Below are 19,912 nucleotides of genomic sequence, written 5' to 3'. Positions count from 1 at the left end.
CAAGTTCAAAGCTTCACATGGAAGAATATTATCACCCGGTTCGGGATCCCGAGGGCTATCATCACCGATAAATGAGCTCAATTCAACAACGCTAAGTTCAAGGCCTATTGCCAGTCATATGGGATACAATTGAAGTTCAGCTTGGTTGCACACCCCCAAACTAATGGCCAGACCGAAGTAATGAATCGGGCGATTCTGGAGGGCCTCAAGAAGAGGGTCTCGGGCATGCATGGAGCCTGGGTGGATGAACTCCCTAGTGTCCTATGAGTGATGCGAACTACTCCCAAAACCGCCTCGGGAGAGTCTCCGTTTAGCCTGGCGTTCCGGACCGAAGCGGTCCTCCCACCTGAGATGGTGTTCCCGACCCTGCGCACCTCCAACTACAAACAAGAAGACTCCGAGAAGGGCCTACGAGCAAACCTAGATCTCCTCGAAGAAAGAAGAGCCAAGGCACACCTACGTACCTTAGCATACAAAAAGGCTACGGCTCAGATGTACAATCGCAAGGTTCGTCCACGACTGATCAAGGTTAGGGACCTCATCCTTCGAAAGGTGGGGGTGAGCGACCCAACCCGAGCGAGAGAAAAACTCGTGCCCAACTAGGAAGGCCTCTATCGGGTCTATGACATGGTCCGAGAAGGGACCTACCGATTCGAGACTATGGAAGGAAACCCTCTGCCAAGGACGTGAAACGTGACGAATTTAAAGAAGTTCTACCCGTAAAGGATGTAAGTCGAGGTGCTGAAAAGACATGTTATTAAGGAGCATGCACATCCACAACCAGAAAAGACAAGTCAGAGTTCCAAAACAAGAGTTTCTTTATTGATGAAAAAGAAATACACGTTGTGATCGGGAAATACAGTTTCAAAATTTGACCCGACCAAAGCAAAAGAAAAGACAAATACAAGTCCTTAGTTTGGAGGAGGAGTCTTGGGCCCGTCATCAAAGGGGACACTTGCTGGCATGTCAACGTTCTAAGCCTCCGATTGGTCGACAAACGGGTCCGACTCCAATTCCAGGTCCCGGTACCTCGCTCGAAAACAAGCATAGGCCACCTGATACTCAAACTCGTATGCCACCCGCCCCGACCTCACCAAGCTGCGCTCGAACCCGGCGGACACCTTGTACTCAGCGATCGCCCCCTTGATCTTCTTGGGCAGCACCAGCCGCTCCTCCTTCAGGACCTCTTCGGCGGCCCAAGTCGAAGACCTGGCAGACTCGACGTCGTGGGAGAGGGTCAGCAACTCGTCATCCAGCATCCGGATGCGGGACCGACTTTCCTCTAGCTCGGCCTTCAGACGGTTCACCTCCTCGTCTAAAGCCGAGGCGCGCTGCTCAGCTACAACCATGGCCTCCGGGCCAAATCCACTCCTCAGCTCTAGGTTCTTCAGGTGAGGAGCAGCATAGACATCCGACTAGCGCTCCATCACCTGCCTGACGTTGAGGACCTGGTCGATCAGCGCCATGGTGCAGTGTTGGCCTTGCACCAAAATTGACGTCAAGACCCATGCAAAGAAGGAAGAATCAAAGAGAGAAGGAGTGCCACCACTTACCCAGACCAATGACTTGGTCGCCCGATCCGCTAGTACCTCCAAGGAGGAGCAGTAAAGCTCCCTGGCCATGGCTAGGTGAAGCACCCCCCGGATGAACTCCTTGGCAGTCGGCCCATCAGCCCAGATACAACTGTCAGCCTTGAGGCTCGCCCACCGAGGGATGTAGGGGGTTCTCGGCTCCCCAAAAGGAAGGTCGGCCATGCTCAGGGCCTGGTACTGCTTGCCTTTGACTTTGGGTGCACCGATGCCCTCTTTGAGGGGTTATCGTCGGACGATCCGGCCACCCCCTTTCCTTTCGCGATCCCCGAGCCTTCGCCTTAGGGAGCAGCCCCGGATGACCACAGGATAGCACTCTCGCGAGCAACCGAGCTTGCGGACATCTTTCGAACCACAGTCTTCGCCTTCTTCTGAGGGCAACTCACCTCCGAGGACCCCGGCGCCCTCCTCGGGGTGCCCTTCGGAGAACCCCAAGATGGTGGCGCGATCACCTTGGCGTGAGGCGTCCTCTTCACGGACTGAAGATCCACCATCTCTGCATGGAAAAGTCCGATCGATCAGATAGCTCGGGGCAAGCGGACGATCCATAATATTCGAATAACCATACCCCTAGTGGCTGGGCTCAGTCCCACTTCGACCAGCCACTCCTCGGTCATCTCCCTGATTGCTCGAGAAGAGGACAAGATGCCCCTTAGCCGGTTCATGTTTGCTATCTCTCCGATAGAAAGCAATGGGGGGACGTTGTCGATGGTTTGGGAAGTCCATCCAATAGTAAAACCCTACCCCCGAGTACAATTGACGAAGAAGAAGTAGCTCTTCCTGATAACAGTCAAGATCTTCCCAACCAAGATCTCCCCAACTACATGATAACATATCAGAAAGCTGTTAAGGAAAATCCTCATCGAGGAAAATTCTCCCCTCGAAACATGTATAAATATGGAATATTATGTACTATTTCAAATACAATCAATCAATATAATCTTCTTCTTTCTATTTCATTTCTATCAAGGTATCAGAGTTGTCGCCAAGTAGACCCATCTCCCCGCCAGACTCCATCGAATCTCGGCTCCTTCTCCTACTGTCTCGTGGACCGCAACTCCATCTCAAAGCCACGCCCTCTTCTCCTCCCTGCGCCAGTGATATTCTTTACTATAGCCCTTCCTCTGCCTCTTCCTGCAGAAGCATAGCCGACGCAACCTTGCAACTGTAGAACTGCTACACTGAGACTGCAGCACTACTGCATAGAGATCTGCAGCTTTACACAATATTGATCATTATCAATATTGATCAACAACCCATAACCCATTTGCCATCATTTGCCACCAACACCTCTTCCTCCCTGATCATTGTCTCACTGCAGACTTCTAGTTGCTCCCACATATTAGTATATATCCTCCATATGTCCTCATCATCTATCTCTGATGCTCCCATTACTATTCCTATAGGGAACCACAGTATTTTCCCACATACAAGCCTTATCTCCATAAATGTAGTAACCCTCATTCCCTTCAAATTATCCAAAGGTGGCAACTACGCATCCTGACGTGCTCAATTCTCTAATCTACTATTTGGCTATGATCTTCTAGGCTATGTCGGCTCCCTTCATTGTCCACCGGCAATGCTCAACATCTCAAGTGCACCCAGTCCAGTACCAAATCCGGACCACAAATTATGGTTACGCCAGGATCGTCTCATCCTTCAAGCTATTCAAGCCTCGATCGCTGGATCCCTCGCCCCACTCATTTTTTCTTATGACATTGCTACCGAAGCTTAGTACAAGTTGTAAACCACCCTAGCCAATCGTTCCCGCACTCACATTCTTAGTCTCATGTTCGGTCTCATAACGATAAAACAAGAGGGAAGTACTGTTGCTGATTATTTACATAACATAAGGATTATCATTGATAACTTGGCCTTGATAGGTTATTCCCTCAGTGATGAAGAAGTTACTGTTCATATTCTCAATGGCCTAGGAGACGAATACAAGGAATTGGCAGCAGTAATACGCGCACGTGATTCGTCAGTATCATTTGAAGAACTCTATGACAAGTTGACTGACTATGAGATATATCTCAAGCATGAGGACAAGTTGCCAGGACTATCCATCATGGCTCAAGTTAGTCAGAAATCTAAGAAGAAGAGCACCCAGTACAACAAATCTATCAACAAAGGTTTGGCTAGCATGCCTACACTTGTGGCCTCCAAACAAACCTCCCCTCCTCAACATTTCAATTACAACCATCAAGGCAGCTACTTCAATTATCCTCAACCCTGGCATCTTGATCACATAAATCAACAAAGAGTTGTCTGCCAACTATGTGACAAAGTTGGCCACTCTACAAAAGTCTGTATAACTCGACCCAGACTTCCTCCTCCGTCGCATTAGCCTCGTGCAAATCTTACAGCTACTTCGACTACTAGTCATCAAAATTGGATTGTGGATTCTGGCGCATCTCATCACATCACCTCTAATTTACAAAACTTGTCCATCCACAACGACTATGGCGGAAACGAAGACATCATCATCGGTGACGGTAACGGACTCCCCATTACTCATACTGGTTCTACAATGCTTAATTCACATAGTACTTCGTTTACGTTAGATGATGTTTTGTGTGCCCCCACATCAAACGAAACCTTATTTCTATTTCTCAATTCTGCAAATAGAATCATACCTCAATTGAATTCTTTCCTAACTCCTTTCTTGTCAAGGATTTGAGCACGGGGGCACCCTTGGTCCGAGGCCAGAGTAAAGACAACATTTACGAGTGACCGTCAATTCCACAAATCACCCAACCCACTACCTACTCTTCGATCGCAGCTCCAACTGATGTGTGGCATTGTCGTCTTGGTCATCCCTCAACTTTTATTCAACAAAAATTACTTTCTCGTTATTCTCTTCCTACGCTTACAACCAATAACATCATAACTCATTGTGATGCTTGTTTAAGTAATAAAAGTCATAGACTTCCCTTTGGAAAATCCTCTATATCTTGCTCTAAACTCCTTAAGGTTATTTATACTGATGTTTGGGGCCCCGCTCCAATCACTTCCTTTGATAAATTCAGATTTTATGTTATTTTTGTAGACTACTTTACCAAATACACATGGTTATACCCTCTTCACCATAAATCTGAAGTTTCCATAGTCTTTACCAACTTTCGAAGATTGGTCGAGAACTTCTTTTAGTCTAAAATTAAAACTGTTTACTCCGATGGTGATGGTGAATATCAAACCCTCACATCCTGCCTATCTGCTTGTGGTATACAACACCTCAAGTTGCCTCCACACACTCCTTAACTCGTCGGTTCTGCTGAATGCAAACATCGACATATAGTTGAAACTGGTCTCACACTTCTACACCAAACCTCTATGCCACCAACTTTTTGGACTACGACATTTCAAGCTGCCGTCTACCTCATTAATCGTATGCTTACTCCTATCCTTTAGTACGAGTCACTATTTGAAAAATTATTTCATAAATCCCCAAACCTTCAAAAACTCAAAGTGTTTGGATGTTTATGTTATCCATGGCTCCGTCCCTATGCCTCACATAAGTTAATATCAAAATCTAAACCTTGTGTTTTCATTGGATACTCCCTTGACCATAATGCTTTTCGATGTTATGAACCTCAATCTCGAAAAATCTTTATGTCTCATCATGTTATTTTTATAGAGACTACCTTTCCGTTTCATAACCCTAAGTCTCCTGCTGTGCGACCTACTCCATCACATATACATCACTGGAGTACGCCATCAATCCCATCAACTGAGTCTCCCATAATATCATCCAGTCCTTCTCCTCAAGATCCACACTCTCTCCTTCTCCCAGTGCAACAGGTCCTCACCCCCTCCATTATGCCTCTCCCTTCTTCACAAGGTTCCCCTACGACTGAAGGTATTCCCTCGGAATTACATTTACTACCTTTATCCTCCTTTTGGACCAATGACACTGAAGTCTCTCAGCCTACCCTAATTTGTGCCCCTCCACAACCCATACCTACAACACCCACTATAGCCCCTAGACATCCAATGACAACACGCTCCAAAAGTGGTGTCTTTAAACCACGTTAAATCCTTGACCTACATACTATCACAACATCCTCAACAGAGACCACTGAACCTACCACAATTACTCAAGCCCAAAAATCTCCATACTAGCGTAAAGCCATGTGTGAAGAATATGATGCACTCCTCCATAATTCTATATGGACCCTTGTACCCTCTCATCCCACACAAAACATCATCGGGTGTAAGTGGGTCTTTCGAATTAAGCGGAACCCAAATGGATCCGTAGCCAAATATAAAGCGCATCTAGTGGCCAAAGGATTTCATCAACGACCTGGTGTTGACTTTTTACAGAGATATTCAACCTCGTTGTTAAACCCACAACAATTCGACTTATTCTGAGTTTGGCCATCTCAAAAGGTTGGCATTTACGTCAACTCGACGTTAACAATGCCTTTCTACAGGGGACCCTGACTTCATCCACCCTCAATATCCAAAGTATGTTTGTAAACTACAAAAAGCTATTTATGGACTTCGTCAGGCTCCAAGAGTTTGGTACACTGAACTTGGTTCGTTTTTTGTATCACTTGGCTTCATCAACTCTAAGTCTGATACCTCCTTATTTCTTTGTCACCAAAGTAGTAATATATTATATCTTCTAGTATATGTGGATGATATTATTGTCACAAGCAACAATCCTACAGAAATCAAGGCATTCCTTAAGCATTTAGTAGATCGATTCTTCCTTAAAGATCTAGGAACCTTGAGCTATTTTTTGGGAGTGGAAGCAATATACGCATCTTCCGGGCTCTTTCTATCACAACGAAAGTAAATTCAAGATCTATTATCTAAAACGAACATGCAAGATGCAAAGGCAGTTACAACACCTCTGTCTACTGGCGAGTTGCTCAAACTATGTGATGGAAGCCCTGCTATGGACCCAACTCAATACCGTCAAGTCCTTGGCTCTTTATAGTATTTATCTCTCACCCGTCCAGATATCTCTTTTGCGGTCAATAAATTATCCCAATTCATGCATCGACCATCTACTATGCATTGGTCTGCAGTCAAACGAATATTGCGATATCTTCACGGGACTATCAATCATGGTCTCTTTTTTCGCAAACACTCCCCCCTTTATCTCCATGCTTTTGCTGATGCTAATTGGACGGGGAATTTTAATGATAGAACATCCACATCGGGGTATATTCTTTTCCTTGGACCTAATCCAATCAGTTGGAGTTCCAAGAAGCAAAAGACAGTTGCACGTTCTACAACTGAAGCTGAATACCATGCCATTGTCACCGCTGCTGCAGAACTCAATTGGGTCATGAATCTCCTCAAGGAACTTGGCATAGCAGCCAAGATCTCCCGTGATAACAACCTCAACAACAACCAAGATCTCCCCAACTACATGATAAGATATCTTAAGGAAAATCCTCTTTTGTTGAGGAAAATTCTCCCATCCAAACATGTATAAATATGGAATATTGTGTACTATTTCAAACACAATCTTCTTCTTTCTATTTCATTTCTATCACTTCCAACCTTTATTGTTGGAAGGAGCGTCGCTAATCTTAAAACCGCTACCTCGCCCCCTACACAAATGGAAGCAGGCCAGGAAAAGGGTCTTGGACGGCTATATCCCTATCCCCTGACACTCCCCGAGGAAAGCCATCAGATAGCACCAAGAGTTAGACGCCATCTGGGACGGCGATATCCCCCACTTGCGGACGCATGCCTCGATGATAGGATGCAGCGAGAATCGTAGTCCCGCCTCAAGGGCATGCACGGTCAGCCTGAATCCATCGGGAAACTAATCGTACGATCGCTAACCAGGCTAAGGGGTGAAAATGCCATAGCACTCCGGGATACAATAGCGATCCCAAAGCTCCCCAAAAAGTTCCTCGGTCACCACCGAGTCTACATCGTGCCACAACTTGAGATTTGCAAGCATGGCAGAACTCCCAATGGCCTCTAAAGGCATGCCTCCTGAAGACAAATTGACAACCTCAGCCCCTGGACCCCCAGAAGAAGAAGAAAAGGAAGAAGAAGACGAGAAAGAAGAAGTCGAAGAAGAAGAAGATAAGGAAGAAGAAGACGAAGAAGAAGGTGGAGACATCCCGACCTCGAAGTTGGGAGGAAGAAGTCGGGTCATAGGACGAAGGACCAAGTAGGACAATGGCAGCCGGGCAAGGTAATGGTAGATGAGCAAAGTAAAGGGCAATTGCTCTAAAGGAAGCTTATAAAGGGCAGGCTGATCCGTCGCGAGACGACGATTGGGCTTCCCAAGGAGAGAGATGGTTGCAGCATTTAAAACCCATCATAACTCCTCAGATTTGCCAGATTCGTCGGTCTCGGAGCTCCTGCCAGAGGCACCTCGTCACTCGAAATCTCCCACCAGAAGCCATTCAAAACAAGAAGTTTCCTTCCAGGCCCCGCGCCGCTCCACCCGGCCCGCCATGTGGCACGATGGCACCCGGGCAAAATCTGATGCATCGCCCAACGACGCCCCCCAGCCTTCATCCTAGTCGCACTAGATCGGTTCCCGACTTGCGACTCATTGGCACCAAACCTAAGCCTGAGATCAGTCACTCGGCCCACAGGTCCAATCCTTGCCCGAGTCGCTCCAGATCGGTTCTTGACTTATGACTCGCCCACCACAAACTTGAGCCCGAGATTAGTCACTCGGCCCACGGATCCAGCCCTTGCCTTGGTCACTCCAGATCGGTTCCCGACTTACGACTCGCCGACACCAAACCTGAGCCCGAGATCAGTCACTCGACCCACAGGTCCAGTTCTTGCTTGGGTCGCTCCAGATCGGTTCCTGACTTGTGACTCACCAGCACCAAACCTAAGCCCAAGATCAGTCACTCGGCCCATAGGCCCAGTCCTTACCCGGGTCGCTCTAGATCAGTTCCCGACTTGCGACTCGTCGGCACCAAACCTGAGCCCGAGATCAGTCACTTGGCTCACAGATCCAGCCCTTGCCCAGGTCACTCCAAATCGGTTCCCGACTTATGACTCACCGGCACCAAACCTGAGCCTAAGATTAGTCACTCAGTCCACAGGTCTAGTCCTTGCCCGGGTCGCTCCAGATCGATTCCCGACTTGCGACTCGCCAGCACTAAACCTGAGCTCGAGATCAATCACTCGGCCCACAGGTCCAGTCCTTGCCCGGGTCACTCTAGATCGGTTCCTGACTTGCGACTCGCTGGCACCAAACCGGAGCCCAAGATCAGTCACTCGGCCCACAGGTCCAGTCCTTGCCCGAGTCGCTCTAGATCGATTCCCGACTTGCGACTCATCGGCACAAAACCTGAGCCCAAGATCAGTCACTCGGCCCACATGTCACGGCCTTAGCTGGAATTGCCTAAGGCGTGAGGCACCCTTGCGGCCAAGACGCGAACTTAGCTTACGTTGCCTAAGTTGCAAGGCACCCTTGCGGCAAAGACGCGAACTTAGCTTGCCTTGTCTAAGTCACACTTTGCCCTTGCGATATTGCTCTGCAAAGATCAGCCCACTTACAACCTCTCGTAGGTCCCGAATGACCCGTAAAAGAGAAAGTTGATTAGTTCGAAAGAACGAGCGACTGACAAGTCCCGACGTCTCGCGAAAGGGGAAAGCTTTACAAGCAATTCAACGAGCACCTTGCATGCACAAGAGAAAAGAGGGAGAGGGGGAAAACAAGGACTTTGGAGGGATGAACGAACAGCTGCAAGTCCACAAACATCTGCTCACCGGGTGCCGGGCATGACAACAAGTTCCTGTCAAGGTAACGTGCGAACTTATGAAAGGTTGTTCAATGCCCGACACTCTACCGAAGGCCCATCCAGCCTTGTGCCACCTAAGAGGTTCCAAGGGGCTGAGATGGCTGATGTTTTGGTGAGCAAAAGCAGACTGCAGAAAATAGCTCATAGCACACGAAAACGGAGCTATTTTGGGGCTGTTTTGCTCGGTTCGGTGAGCGACCGCTTTGTAGCACTATAACTTATTTGAACTTACATTTTTATAGGCAAAATGACTCAAAACCAAGGCAAAACATGCTACCAAGCTACTGTACATATAGATGAGAGCGACGAACGATTCATTGAACGAAGTTGTTGCGAGTGCACGACGACCATTTGTGACATTCTCCCTTACTTAAACTGTCGATACCCTCGTCGACGCTTGTTGGTAGTTGTTGATGATTGCTTCTTCATGTCGTAGGGCATCTTCAGGCTCCTAACTGGCTTCAGTTCGGGGAAGCTTTCGCCACTTCACTAAGTACTCTGTCTGCTCAGCTCCATTGGGTAGCTTTATCTTGCGGTCCACCAAAATGGTTTCAACTCGCTTCTCGTAGGAGGCTGTGATGGGGGGTAGCCGAGTTGGAACACTTCGGGAAGCATCTTGCAGATCCGAGTGGTAGGCTTTTAGGTTGCTGGCGTGAAGAACGTTGTGAATTTTGAACCACGCCGACAGTTGCAACTTGTAGGAGACGTTGCCTACCCTGCTGATAATTGGGAAGGGCCCTTCATACTTGCACACTAATCCTTTGTGGACTTTGTTCCTAAGGAATTGGAGTGATGCTGGTTGGAGCTTTATCAACACTAAATCACCAACCTTGAACTCTTGCGGTCGCCTTCCTAAGTCTGCCCACTTCTTCATCCTTTTTGCCACCTTCTCCAAGTAAGTCTGCATAATATCTATATTTCGGTGCCACTCCTTTGTGAAGTGGTAGGCTGACGGACTACTCCTAGTATACCCAATTGCCATGGTGTGAGGAGTTAACGATTGTTGTCTTGTAATGATCTCGAAGGGGCTCTTGTTGGATGTAGAGCTCCACTGCAAGTTGTAGAAGACTTGGGTAATGTTTAACAGCTTCACCCAATCTCGTTGGTTGGCACTCACGTAGTGCCGAAGATATTGCTCCAAGAGCGAGTTTATCCTTTCGGTTTGGCCATCCGTCTAGGGGTGGAGACTCGTGGATAAGTATAACTTGGATCCCAACAGTTTGAATAGCTCGGTCCAGAATCATCCCAGGAACCAAGCATCTCGATCACTGATGATATTGTGCGGGACTCCCCAATACTTCACCATATCCTTCATCATCAGCTTGGTTGCCTCCTCTACTGAACAGTGTAGGAGAGCAGCAATGAAAGTTGCATACTTTGAAAATCGATCGACTACCACAAGTATCGATCCGAGTCTCCCTACTAGTGGCAAGCTTGATATGAAGTCTAAGAAAATGCTCTCCCACGGCCTTTTTGGTACGCGCAACGGCTCCAAAAGTCCCACCGGCTTCCGCTGCTCCATCTTGTCTTGTTGGCAAGTGAGACACATTTGAACATATTTCTCCACATCAGTCCCCATCTTCGGCCAGTAGAAGGCCCTCTCCACGAGAGCCAACATTCGGTGAATGCTTGGGTGTCCAGCCCAAAGGGAATTATGACACTCTCTTAAGAGTTCATGCCTCAAATTGTCCACTCGAGGGACATAAACCCTATTCTCTTTTGTGTACACGAGTCCCTCCTGGACCTAAAATCATCGTGTCTTGCCTTTTTGATGAGCTGCATCAGGATAACTGCGTGGGGGTCACTATACAGTCCATCCCTAATCTTGGAGAGGAAGTTGGAGTGCAACTAACTTGCTTGGCCTCCGCCCTCCAATTGTACGGCATTCACGTGCTCCACGTTCTGACTCAATGCATCGACCATGACATTTGCCTTTCCAGGCTTGTACTCTATTGCCATATCAAATTCAACCAAGAAGTACTGCCATCGTGCTTGCTTTGGGGAAAGTTTCTTCTGTGTTTGAAAATAGCTCAGAGTGATGTTGTTTGTCCTCATCACAAATCGCGATCCGAGAAGGTAGTGTCACCAAACTCATAGATAGTGGATCACCGCCGTCATCTCCTTCTCGTGCACTGGATACCGCCGCTCGGTCTCGTTGAGCTTGCAGCTCTCGTAGGCTACCGGATGACCCTCCTGCATGAGTACTCCCTCAATAGCGAAGTTTAAAGCATCTATATAGACTTCAAAAAGCTCTCCATAGTCCGACAATTTGAGCACCGGTTCTTCTAGAACAGCAACCTTCAGATCTTTGAATACTATTTTATATTTGTTAGACCACTTCCAAGGCTGCTCCTTCTTCAACAACTCTGTCAGTGGAGTTGCACGCTTCAAGTACCCCACTATGAAGCATCGATAGTAGTTGACAAAACCAAGGAAGGATCTCAACTCTGGCACCTTCTTTAGAGTTCGCCATTCTGTAACCGCTTACACTTTTGATTTGTTCATCCGAATGAAGCCATCACCGATTCGATGCCCCAAGAATAAGATCTCCGTTTGGGAAAAGTAGCATTTCTCCCTTTTTATAAACAAAGTGTTCTCCCTGAGAACCTTGAAAATTGTCCGATGGTGCTGGACATGCTCCTCGAGGGTTTGATTGTAGACGATGATATCGTCTAAGTAGACGACTACGAACTTATCCAAATACTCCTTGAATAGCTGGTTCATGAGAGTGCAGAACGTGGCTGGAGCATTGGTTAAATCGAAAGGCATCACCAAGAACTCAAACACTCCATACCTGATCACACAAGTAGTCTTTGCTTCGTTGCCTTCAGCAATGTGCACCTGCCAATACCCTGACCGAAGGTCAAGTTTTGAGAAATACTTGGCTTTGCCCAACTGGTCGAACAAGTCTGTGATGAGCGGGATGGGATACTTGTTCTTCACCATAACTTTGTTGAGGGCTCAGTAATCGACGCATGGTCAGAGGCTTCCATCTTGTTTCTTCTGAAAGAGAACTGGAGCTCTGAATGGTGCTTTAGAGCTGCGAATGAGACCACCGCTTAGCAGTTCACCTAATTGCTTTCTGAGTTCTGTCAACTCTAGTGGGGGCATGCGGTAGGGTGGTCTCGGTGGAGGCTTCACTCTTGGCTCTAGCTCGATGTTGTGATCCACACCTCTGCGTGGTGGAAGAGTCTTCGGCAACTCGGGTGGCATAACGTCATTGAACTCTTTTAGGACATTCACCACCACAGCAGGTTCGTGAATGGCCTTCTCATCGAGTGGCTCTAGCTTTATAGCAACCACAAATGTTAATTCACCTTTTCGCACCCCTTTCTTCAGTTGCAATGCCGATATATGTTGGGGTTCCTTAGTTCCTCTCCGAGAGACGGGAACCATGCAGGGGTCGTCGCCTCCCATCATACACAAGGAGTTTAGAAATGGTATGGGCACCAACTTCGCCGCGTGCATGAACTCCATTCCAAGAATCACTTGGAAGTCGTCCAGTGGCACTACCATCATGTTGGTGTTCCCGTTCTATGTTCCGATCTTGATGGGAACTCCCTTCGCCAACCCGGAGATTCGCCTGGCCTCTGAGTTCACCGCCTTCATTCGACTTGGGCTCTTCTCCAAGATCAACTCATGTCCAGCATTAGCACAGAAAATTACTTTAGGTAGTCTCGGATGGAAGTATTTTGGTGGAGTTGTCTCAACTTCCTTCTTGCGACGAACTCGGTGTTCTCTGGTAGGAACTGAGTTCTCAACTCCCACTTCAAGTCCTCCCATGTGTCAACCTGACACCGACCTTGTTGGATCTCCTCCCAACGAGTTCGTCACCAAAGTTTTGCATCTCTATTCAGATACATTGTTGCTAGAGAAACTTTGGTATCTTCAGAATCGGGCCTCGTAGCTCGAAAGTATTGTTCCATGTCGAACAGAAAATTCTCAAGCTCTTTGGCATCTCTGGCCCCTCCATAACCATGAGGCTCGGGTGCCCTTAAGTTTTGTGGTGGTGCAACGCGGGTGTTGCTTCCTCCCGCATTTAGTGCTCTTGTGAGCATGGCCACCCTTGAAGTGAGTTCCGCCATAACTTCCTGCAAGTGTTGCACGGAGTCTTTGGTGTCATCTGACAATCGATCGACTAGGGCCTCGACCTTGTCAATCTTGGACTCCACTTCCTCTTGCGAGCTCTCTACCCCAACAAGCCTTTGTTGGCCATGGTAGAGTTCCTCCACGTTCGTTTCAAGAACATCCAAGTGGGTTTCCACCGTTGTGAGTCTCTCCTTGTGACTCTTTTTCCCGGTTGACGCTCCAGATTGTGCCTCCTCCGCTCGCGGAGAGTAGCCAACTTCTCGCTCATCATGTTCGTTGTCGCGCTCCTCTTGAGCAGCTCCAATAGCATAAGAGCGAGTGTGCACGTGCAACCCACATGCGGCTACTTAGGGCAAGGGTCCGACTTGCCCCGTCTTGCTTGATTCGCCACGATGCTTTGCCATTGCGAAGTTCCTTCATTGCTCGCTCGAAGTGCTTGCCCGCTCTGATACCACAATGTCACGGCCTTAGCTGGAATTGCCCAAGGCGTGAGGCACCCTTGCGGCCAAGACGTGAACTTAGCTTGCGTTGCCTAAGTCGCGAGGCACCCTTGCGGCAAAGACGTGAACTTAGCTTGCCTAGCCTAAGTCGCGCTTCACTCTTACAATATTGCTCCGCAAAGATCAGCCCACTTGCAACCTCTCACAGGTCCCGAAGGACCTGTAAAAGAGAAAGTTGATTAGTTCGAAAGAATGAGCGACGGACAAGTCCCGATGTCTCACGAAAGGGGAAAGTTTTACAAACAATTCAATGAGCACCTTGCGTGCACAAGAGAAAAGAGGGAGAGGGTGAAAACAAGGACTTTAGAGGGTTGAACGAACAGGTGCAAGTCCATAAACAAGTTCCCGTCAAGGTAACGTGTGAACTTGCGAAAGGTTGTTCTAATACCCGACACTATACCGAAGCCTCATCCAACCTTGTGCCACCCGGGGGGTTCCAAGGGGCTGAGATGGCTGACGTTTTGGTGACAGAAGCAAACTGTAGAAAACAGCTTGTGGCACACGAAAACGGAGCTGTTTTGGGGCTGTTTTGCTCGATTCGGTGAGCGATCGCTTTGTACCGCTGCAACTTGTTCGAACTTATATTTTTACAAGCAAAATGACTCAAAACCAAGGCAAAACATGCTGCCAAGTTGCTGTACATATAGATAAGAGCGACGAATGGTTCGTTGAACGGAGTTGTTGTGGGTGCACGATGACCGTTCGTGACACACAGGTCCAATCCTTGCCTGAGTCGCTCCAGATCAATTCCCGACTTGCGACTCGCCTGCCACAATCCTAAATCCGAGATCAGTCACTTGGCCCACAAGTCCAATACTTGCCCAAGTCGCTCCAGATCGATTCTCGACTTGCGACTCGCCCGCCACAATCCTAAATCCGAGATCAGTCACTCGGCCCACAGGTCCAATCCTTGCTCGAGTCACTCCAGATCGATTCCCGACTTGCAACTCACCCGCCACAATCCTAAATCCGAGATCAATCACTCGGCCCACAGGTCCAATCCTTGCCCGAGTCGCTCCAAATCAGTTCCCGACTTGCAACTCGCCAGCCATAATCCTAAATCGGAGATCAGTTATTCGGCCAATAGGCCATCTCCTCCTAGCTCGCACAGCTCGGTCTCATGTCTAGTGACTCACCAACATCATCCTGCATGGGCCCAACCACCCGACCAACAACGCAAAATCATTCCCAAAGCATAGGGCGTCGCCCTCAAACTGCCTCACGATAAGCCAATCCAGCTTCCCCCCGTGAGCAATCAACGCAACCGTGGCATTCCAACCCAAGCGCGCCTCTCGCCCCCTCAAGGACCCCATGGCACGCCTCGGAGGGGGGGGGGGGTGGGGTGTGGGAGTGGGGGTTGGGGTTTGAGAGAAGTGATAAGGTATATTTCGGGCCTAGGCCACGTCACAATCGATGCCACGCCACGCTACAGCCAAGTTAACAAGAGAAGCACTCCCATGCGTTGAGCCAGCAACCATACCAAGACATCGCTCGGTATGTCCCGTCCCGATAAGCCCGGGATGACGCCGCATGGCATCGTTCCGCACGGCCGCACAAAGATACCATCTCACCCCTCAAGGATCAGCCGCCACGCCAAATCCGCGTACGACCGACTCTCGTACAGTAATATAAAAGCCCATGGCTGGCATCCGGCCCAGGGGGAGAAAAAGAAAAGCAGAAAATAGAACCCCACACTGACTTACTCGTCGAGGGGCCACAGTCGGTAACCACCCGACAGGGCCTTTTGTGCAGGAGAACAGTCATCCCCGAAGCAAGATCATCTCGATCAAGAGATATCGCCTCCACCCGACGTACAGACCAGCATCCCGACGGAGAGCCATCAACCAACATCTCGAATAAGAGCCACCAACCAGCTTCCTGACCTTGGCAACCAGCTTCCTGACTTCGGCAACCAGCTCAGACCACCGAAGACTCCCGACGTCGACTCGTGAACCAAGCCATACTAACTCATCAGCCACGGTGCATCTATTCACCGTGAACAAATATAGTAATAAAATAATAATGTATTTCAATAATGACAATCAAAGCAACACGATGTGATGTTATTTATAATATATTTCAATAATATTTATAATATAGTAATGAAATATTATGAACAAACATTATAACAGCTGAAAATCGATTTTGAAAAAAGCGCAAACAAATTTGATGAATAAATTTTTTTGACAGATACTATAGATATTTTTAAAACTAGAGGTTTTTGTTTGAGAAAAATAAAGAAAGGATATTTTTGGAAAATAGTCAAAATATTAATATATTAAAAAAATATATAATTTTTATTTAAATTATTAAATACTGATGCCCGCTCAAATTACTGATACGAGTGGCAAAATCTTGAAATTAAGTAAGTTTTTTTTATTTTTATCATTTATCCTTTCAAAATATAGCATCGAATGCAAATAATAAAAATTCATTATTAACCCACCCACTCGAGGGGATGTTAAGCTGGCATGTGGGCCCCATAGGTGATTGATACTTGGAATCATCAGTAAGCTCGTTTCTGTGGGTTGTTAATTAATATGTTGACTTGATGGGAAGACCATTGCGTTTTATTTGGTTTTCTGATAAGGTGGTGGACGGTTTGATGCCGTGTCATTTCCGTCAAATATTATCTTCCATGTCGACTTGACACGTCGACTGAACACTACATTCAAACCGACGTTGATCCCGTGCTACCACATCATTCACATGATCAATCATCTCGACACATCAACCAACACTCTATCATCTCATTCACATCGAATGATAGACGATGATTATGTGTAACTATCTCATCCTATAATTATTCTCTATTTTTTTCAGATAAATAAAATAGAATAACATAATAAAAATAATTACATAAAATTTGTCAAGGGTCTTATCGGAGTCCCACCGCCCTTGGAATTTGTCAAGGGTGACTCAGTCACTGTTTGGGCCTCCGTTAGCCAGCCCATCACAATTGGACGCAAATGTCACCAAATACCCTTAAATGCCACGTCGCTTCTTACTTGGCGCTCCCGTCACGTGTCTTCACGTGGGCAGCTCGGTGATGAGTTGGCCGTCACGAGTCGCAATGAAACGAGTACGAGCGCTAGGTTGGGGCCCACCGCCAAATCCCGCGCCCACGCCCAGACTCCGTCACTCGTAAGCGCCTCATCAGCTGCGACTCCCGAACAGCTCCCGCATCAACTGCTCGGTATTCCCAGTCAGAGAAGCATCGGGACTCGGTGATTCTTTCCAATAAACGCTTGACGCTGCCGCTAATGTTGTCCGAGCCCCAACAGCTGAACCGCCGCGCTCCATGATTTAGTTAGTCGACCTGCCGGACGCTGGACGAATCCGCCGTAGGACGAGAACGAAAACATCCACTGAGAGAAATCCAATACTCGCCATCTCATTGGAGGGTCGGTTGTGACGCCGGATCATGTGGGCCCGTCCTGTCTCTCGCCTTATCTTCACAGTGCTCCATTCCGTTCGCCTAAAGCGTCGTATAAATCCCACCGCTCCTCTCCTCCTCCACCGCCAAAACAGAGGATCTACCATATACCGGACTCATAAGCTGGAATGGCTCTTCAGGCTTGCTACCTTCCATCTCCTCTGCTTGCTCGCAAAGAGGTCGATATCCTATGATTCATGTTCGTTTTCTGCCTTTTTCGTTGTATGCTCAGCTCAGTGAGTTTGGTGCAGGGAAAGGTCAAGGAAACGGCATTCCTCGGGGCTTCGGTTTTCGAGCATCACAAGTCCGGGCTTCACGTTCCACTTCTTAGGAGCAAGGCAATTACTTCGATTTCTACTCTGTTATAAGTGGTAGCACTGCCTACGCATCGCAATTATGATTCATCGATCAGCTTGAACTTTGCAGCGGGGGGTGAATGCTTCGGTGGGAGTGGTGAAGGCCCAAACAACGGCTGTTGCAGCTCCAGGACTCAACCAAGCTTCCCTGCAAGGGAAGAAGGTGCTGCGAAAGGGAGTCGTGGTGGTCACCGGGGCCTCCTCCGGCCTCGGCCTCGCTACTGCCAAAGCTCTGGCTGAGACTGGCAAGTGGCACGTCATCATGGCCTGCAGGGACTTCCTCAAGGCCGAGAAAGCGGCACAGTCCGCCGGCATGGCCAAGGAGAGCTACACCGTCATGCACTTGGACCTCGCGTCGCTCGACAGCGTGCGGCAGTTCGTCCACAACTTCCGCCAGTCTGAGCGGCCTCTCGACGTGCTCGTGTGCAACGCGGCGATCTACCGGCCGACCGCACGCACCCCGACGTACACGGCCGATGGGTACGAGATGAGCGTCGGAGTCAACCACCTGGGCCATTTCCTGCTCGCCAACTTGCTCCTCGAGGACTTGAAGAAGTCCGATTACCCTTCTCGGCGCCTCATCATCCTCGGCTCCATAACAGGTACTTGGATGGCTCTGCGTCGCCATGCTCGACCAGCAGCTGCAATTTGGAGAAGGTGATGATGACAACCGTGACACTCGTGCAGGGAACACCAACACATTGGCAGGGAATGTGCCACCGAAGGCGGGACTGGGAGACCTGCGGGGCCTCGCCGGCGGACTCAATGGCAGGAACAGCTCGGCCATGATCGACGGAGGTGACTTCGACGGGGCCAAGGCGTACAAGGACAGCAAGATCTGCAACATGCTCACGATGCAAGAATTCCACAGAAGATTCCACGAGGAGACCGGCATCACATTCGCGTCACTCTACCCGGGCTGCATTGCCACCACTGGCCTCTTCAGAGAGCACATTCCCCTCTTCAGGCTTCTCTTCCCTCCCTTCCAGAGGTTCATCACCAAGGGCTTCGTCTCCGAGGAGGAATCAGGCAGAAGGCTTGCACAGGTATGCTCTGCAAAGATCACCTCTTCTTCAAGTAGCGGTCGGTGAAACAACAAGCTCATAGCATTGGTGTGGGAATTCTGCAGGTCGTGAGCGATCCAAGCTTGGTAAAGTCTGGTGTCTACTGGAGCTGGAACAAGGATTCAGCCAGCTTCGAGAACCAGCTATCTCAGGAAGCCAGTGATACCGCGAAAGCCCGGAAGCTTTGGGAGGTCAGTGAGAAGCTGGTGGGCTTGGCTTAATGTGATTCTGGTATTGGGAGGTGCCATGGCTTGCCTGTATCAGAGGATATGGCATCTCATCTCCTCGTTAGCGTGTCTGTTAGCTGCATGCATGCCATTCTACAATTTTGTTTCAGTCAAATAAAACAGCAAGCATCCCTTGGGTGAGAAATTCGAATTGATGCTTTGGAGGAATTGCTTTTTTTTCAAATTATAAAAATATTATGAACACATCAAATAAAAATAAAATATTATAATATCTTTGTATATATATATATATATATTCTTTCCCTAATAGACAGTAAACCAAAGATATTCATCAATACTTTCCAAAAATTGTAGATCCACAAGAATTTGTTACTTTATGATTACTAGTTTTACAGTGACGTAAAATAATTAACTAATAAGAATAATTATTGAAGAAGTTTTATTAAAGTAACTTTAGTTTGAATACATTAACATGTCTTTCTTTCCTAGTAGAGAGGAGAAAACAAGTAACTTTAATTTGAATATATTAATATGTCCTTCTCCTATTTATACAAATTAGGAGGGAGGATTTTCTCAACCGAATAAAGGATTTTCTTCAACAAAATAGAGAATTTTCCTTAACAAATAAAAAGATTTCCTCGTATAATTGAAAAAATCTTATATGCTATCACTCAAAAGATTTAATATTAAGTAACAAATTAATTATTGATTGACAGTATAATTAACATTATGCTATTAAAAAATAAAATAAATAAATAAATGAAAGATACTAACCATAGATATGTATACTCTTAAACCAGCTAATATTAATCATATTTAAAATCGGATAATCTAATGTCTTTAATGAATATTATTAGAAGAAATGTGCTGAGGGGTTTAATATTTAGAGGGGGCAAACACGTTTGGAAACCGCGCGAGGGTAGAAATGTCAAAACATTATAAATAAAT

The 19,912-nt window shown here is 47.6% G+C and overlaps 1 protein-coding gene across 1 annotated transcript; it reads left to right on the top strand.

The window, feature by feature from the left end:
* Positions 1–17,384: 17,384 nt before the first annotated feature.
* LOC103978249 (protochlorophyllide reductase) lies at positions 17,385–19,148 on the top strand. The gene is made up of 5 exons (XM_009393975.3): positions 17,385–17,535; positions 17,608–17,694; positions 17,783–18,314; positions 18,400–18,758; positions 18,842–19,148. Exons 1-5 carry the CDS (start codon positions 17,485–17,487, stop codon positions 18,995–18,997), a joined length of 1,185 nt encoding a protein of 394 aa, XP_009392250.2. The 5' UTR covers positions 17,385–17,484; the 3' UTR covers positions 18,998–19,148.
* The last annotated feature ends 764 nt before the right edge of the window (positions 19,149–19,912 follow it).

This window comes from Musa acuminata, chromosome BXJ2-3, assembly GCF_036884655.1.
Source record: "Musa acuminata AAA Group cultivar baxijiao chromosome BXJ2-3, Cavendish_Baxijiao_AAA, whole genome shotgun sequence".
Taxonomy (NCBI): Eukaryota; Viridiplantae; Streptophyta; class Magnoliopsida; order Zingiberales; family Musaceae; genus Musa; species Musa acuminata.
This window is presented reverse-complemented; position numbering and strand designations above follow the sequence as displayed.

What these genes read in the sequence shown, in the direction of transcription:
- LOC103978249 (XM_009393975.3), top strand. Translation starts at nt 17,485, where the DNA reads ATGGCTCTTCAGGCTTGCTACCTTCCATCTCCTCTGCTTGCTCGCAAA. An exon ending in CTCTGCTTGCTCGCAAAGAG is followed by an intron (nt 17,536 to 17,607) that starts GTCGATATCCTA and finishes AGTTTGGTGCAG; the next exon opens with GGAAAGGTCAAGGAAACGGC. An exon ending in CAGGCAGAAGGCTTGCACAG is followed by an intron (nt 18,759 to 18,841) that starts GTATGCTCTGCA and finishes GGAATTCTGCAG; the next exon opens with GTCGTGAGCGATCCAAGCTT.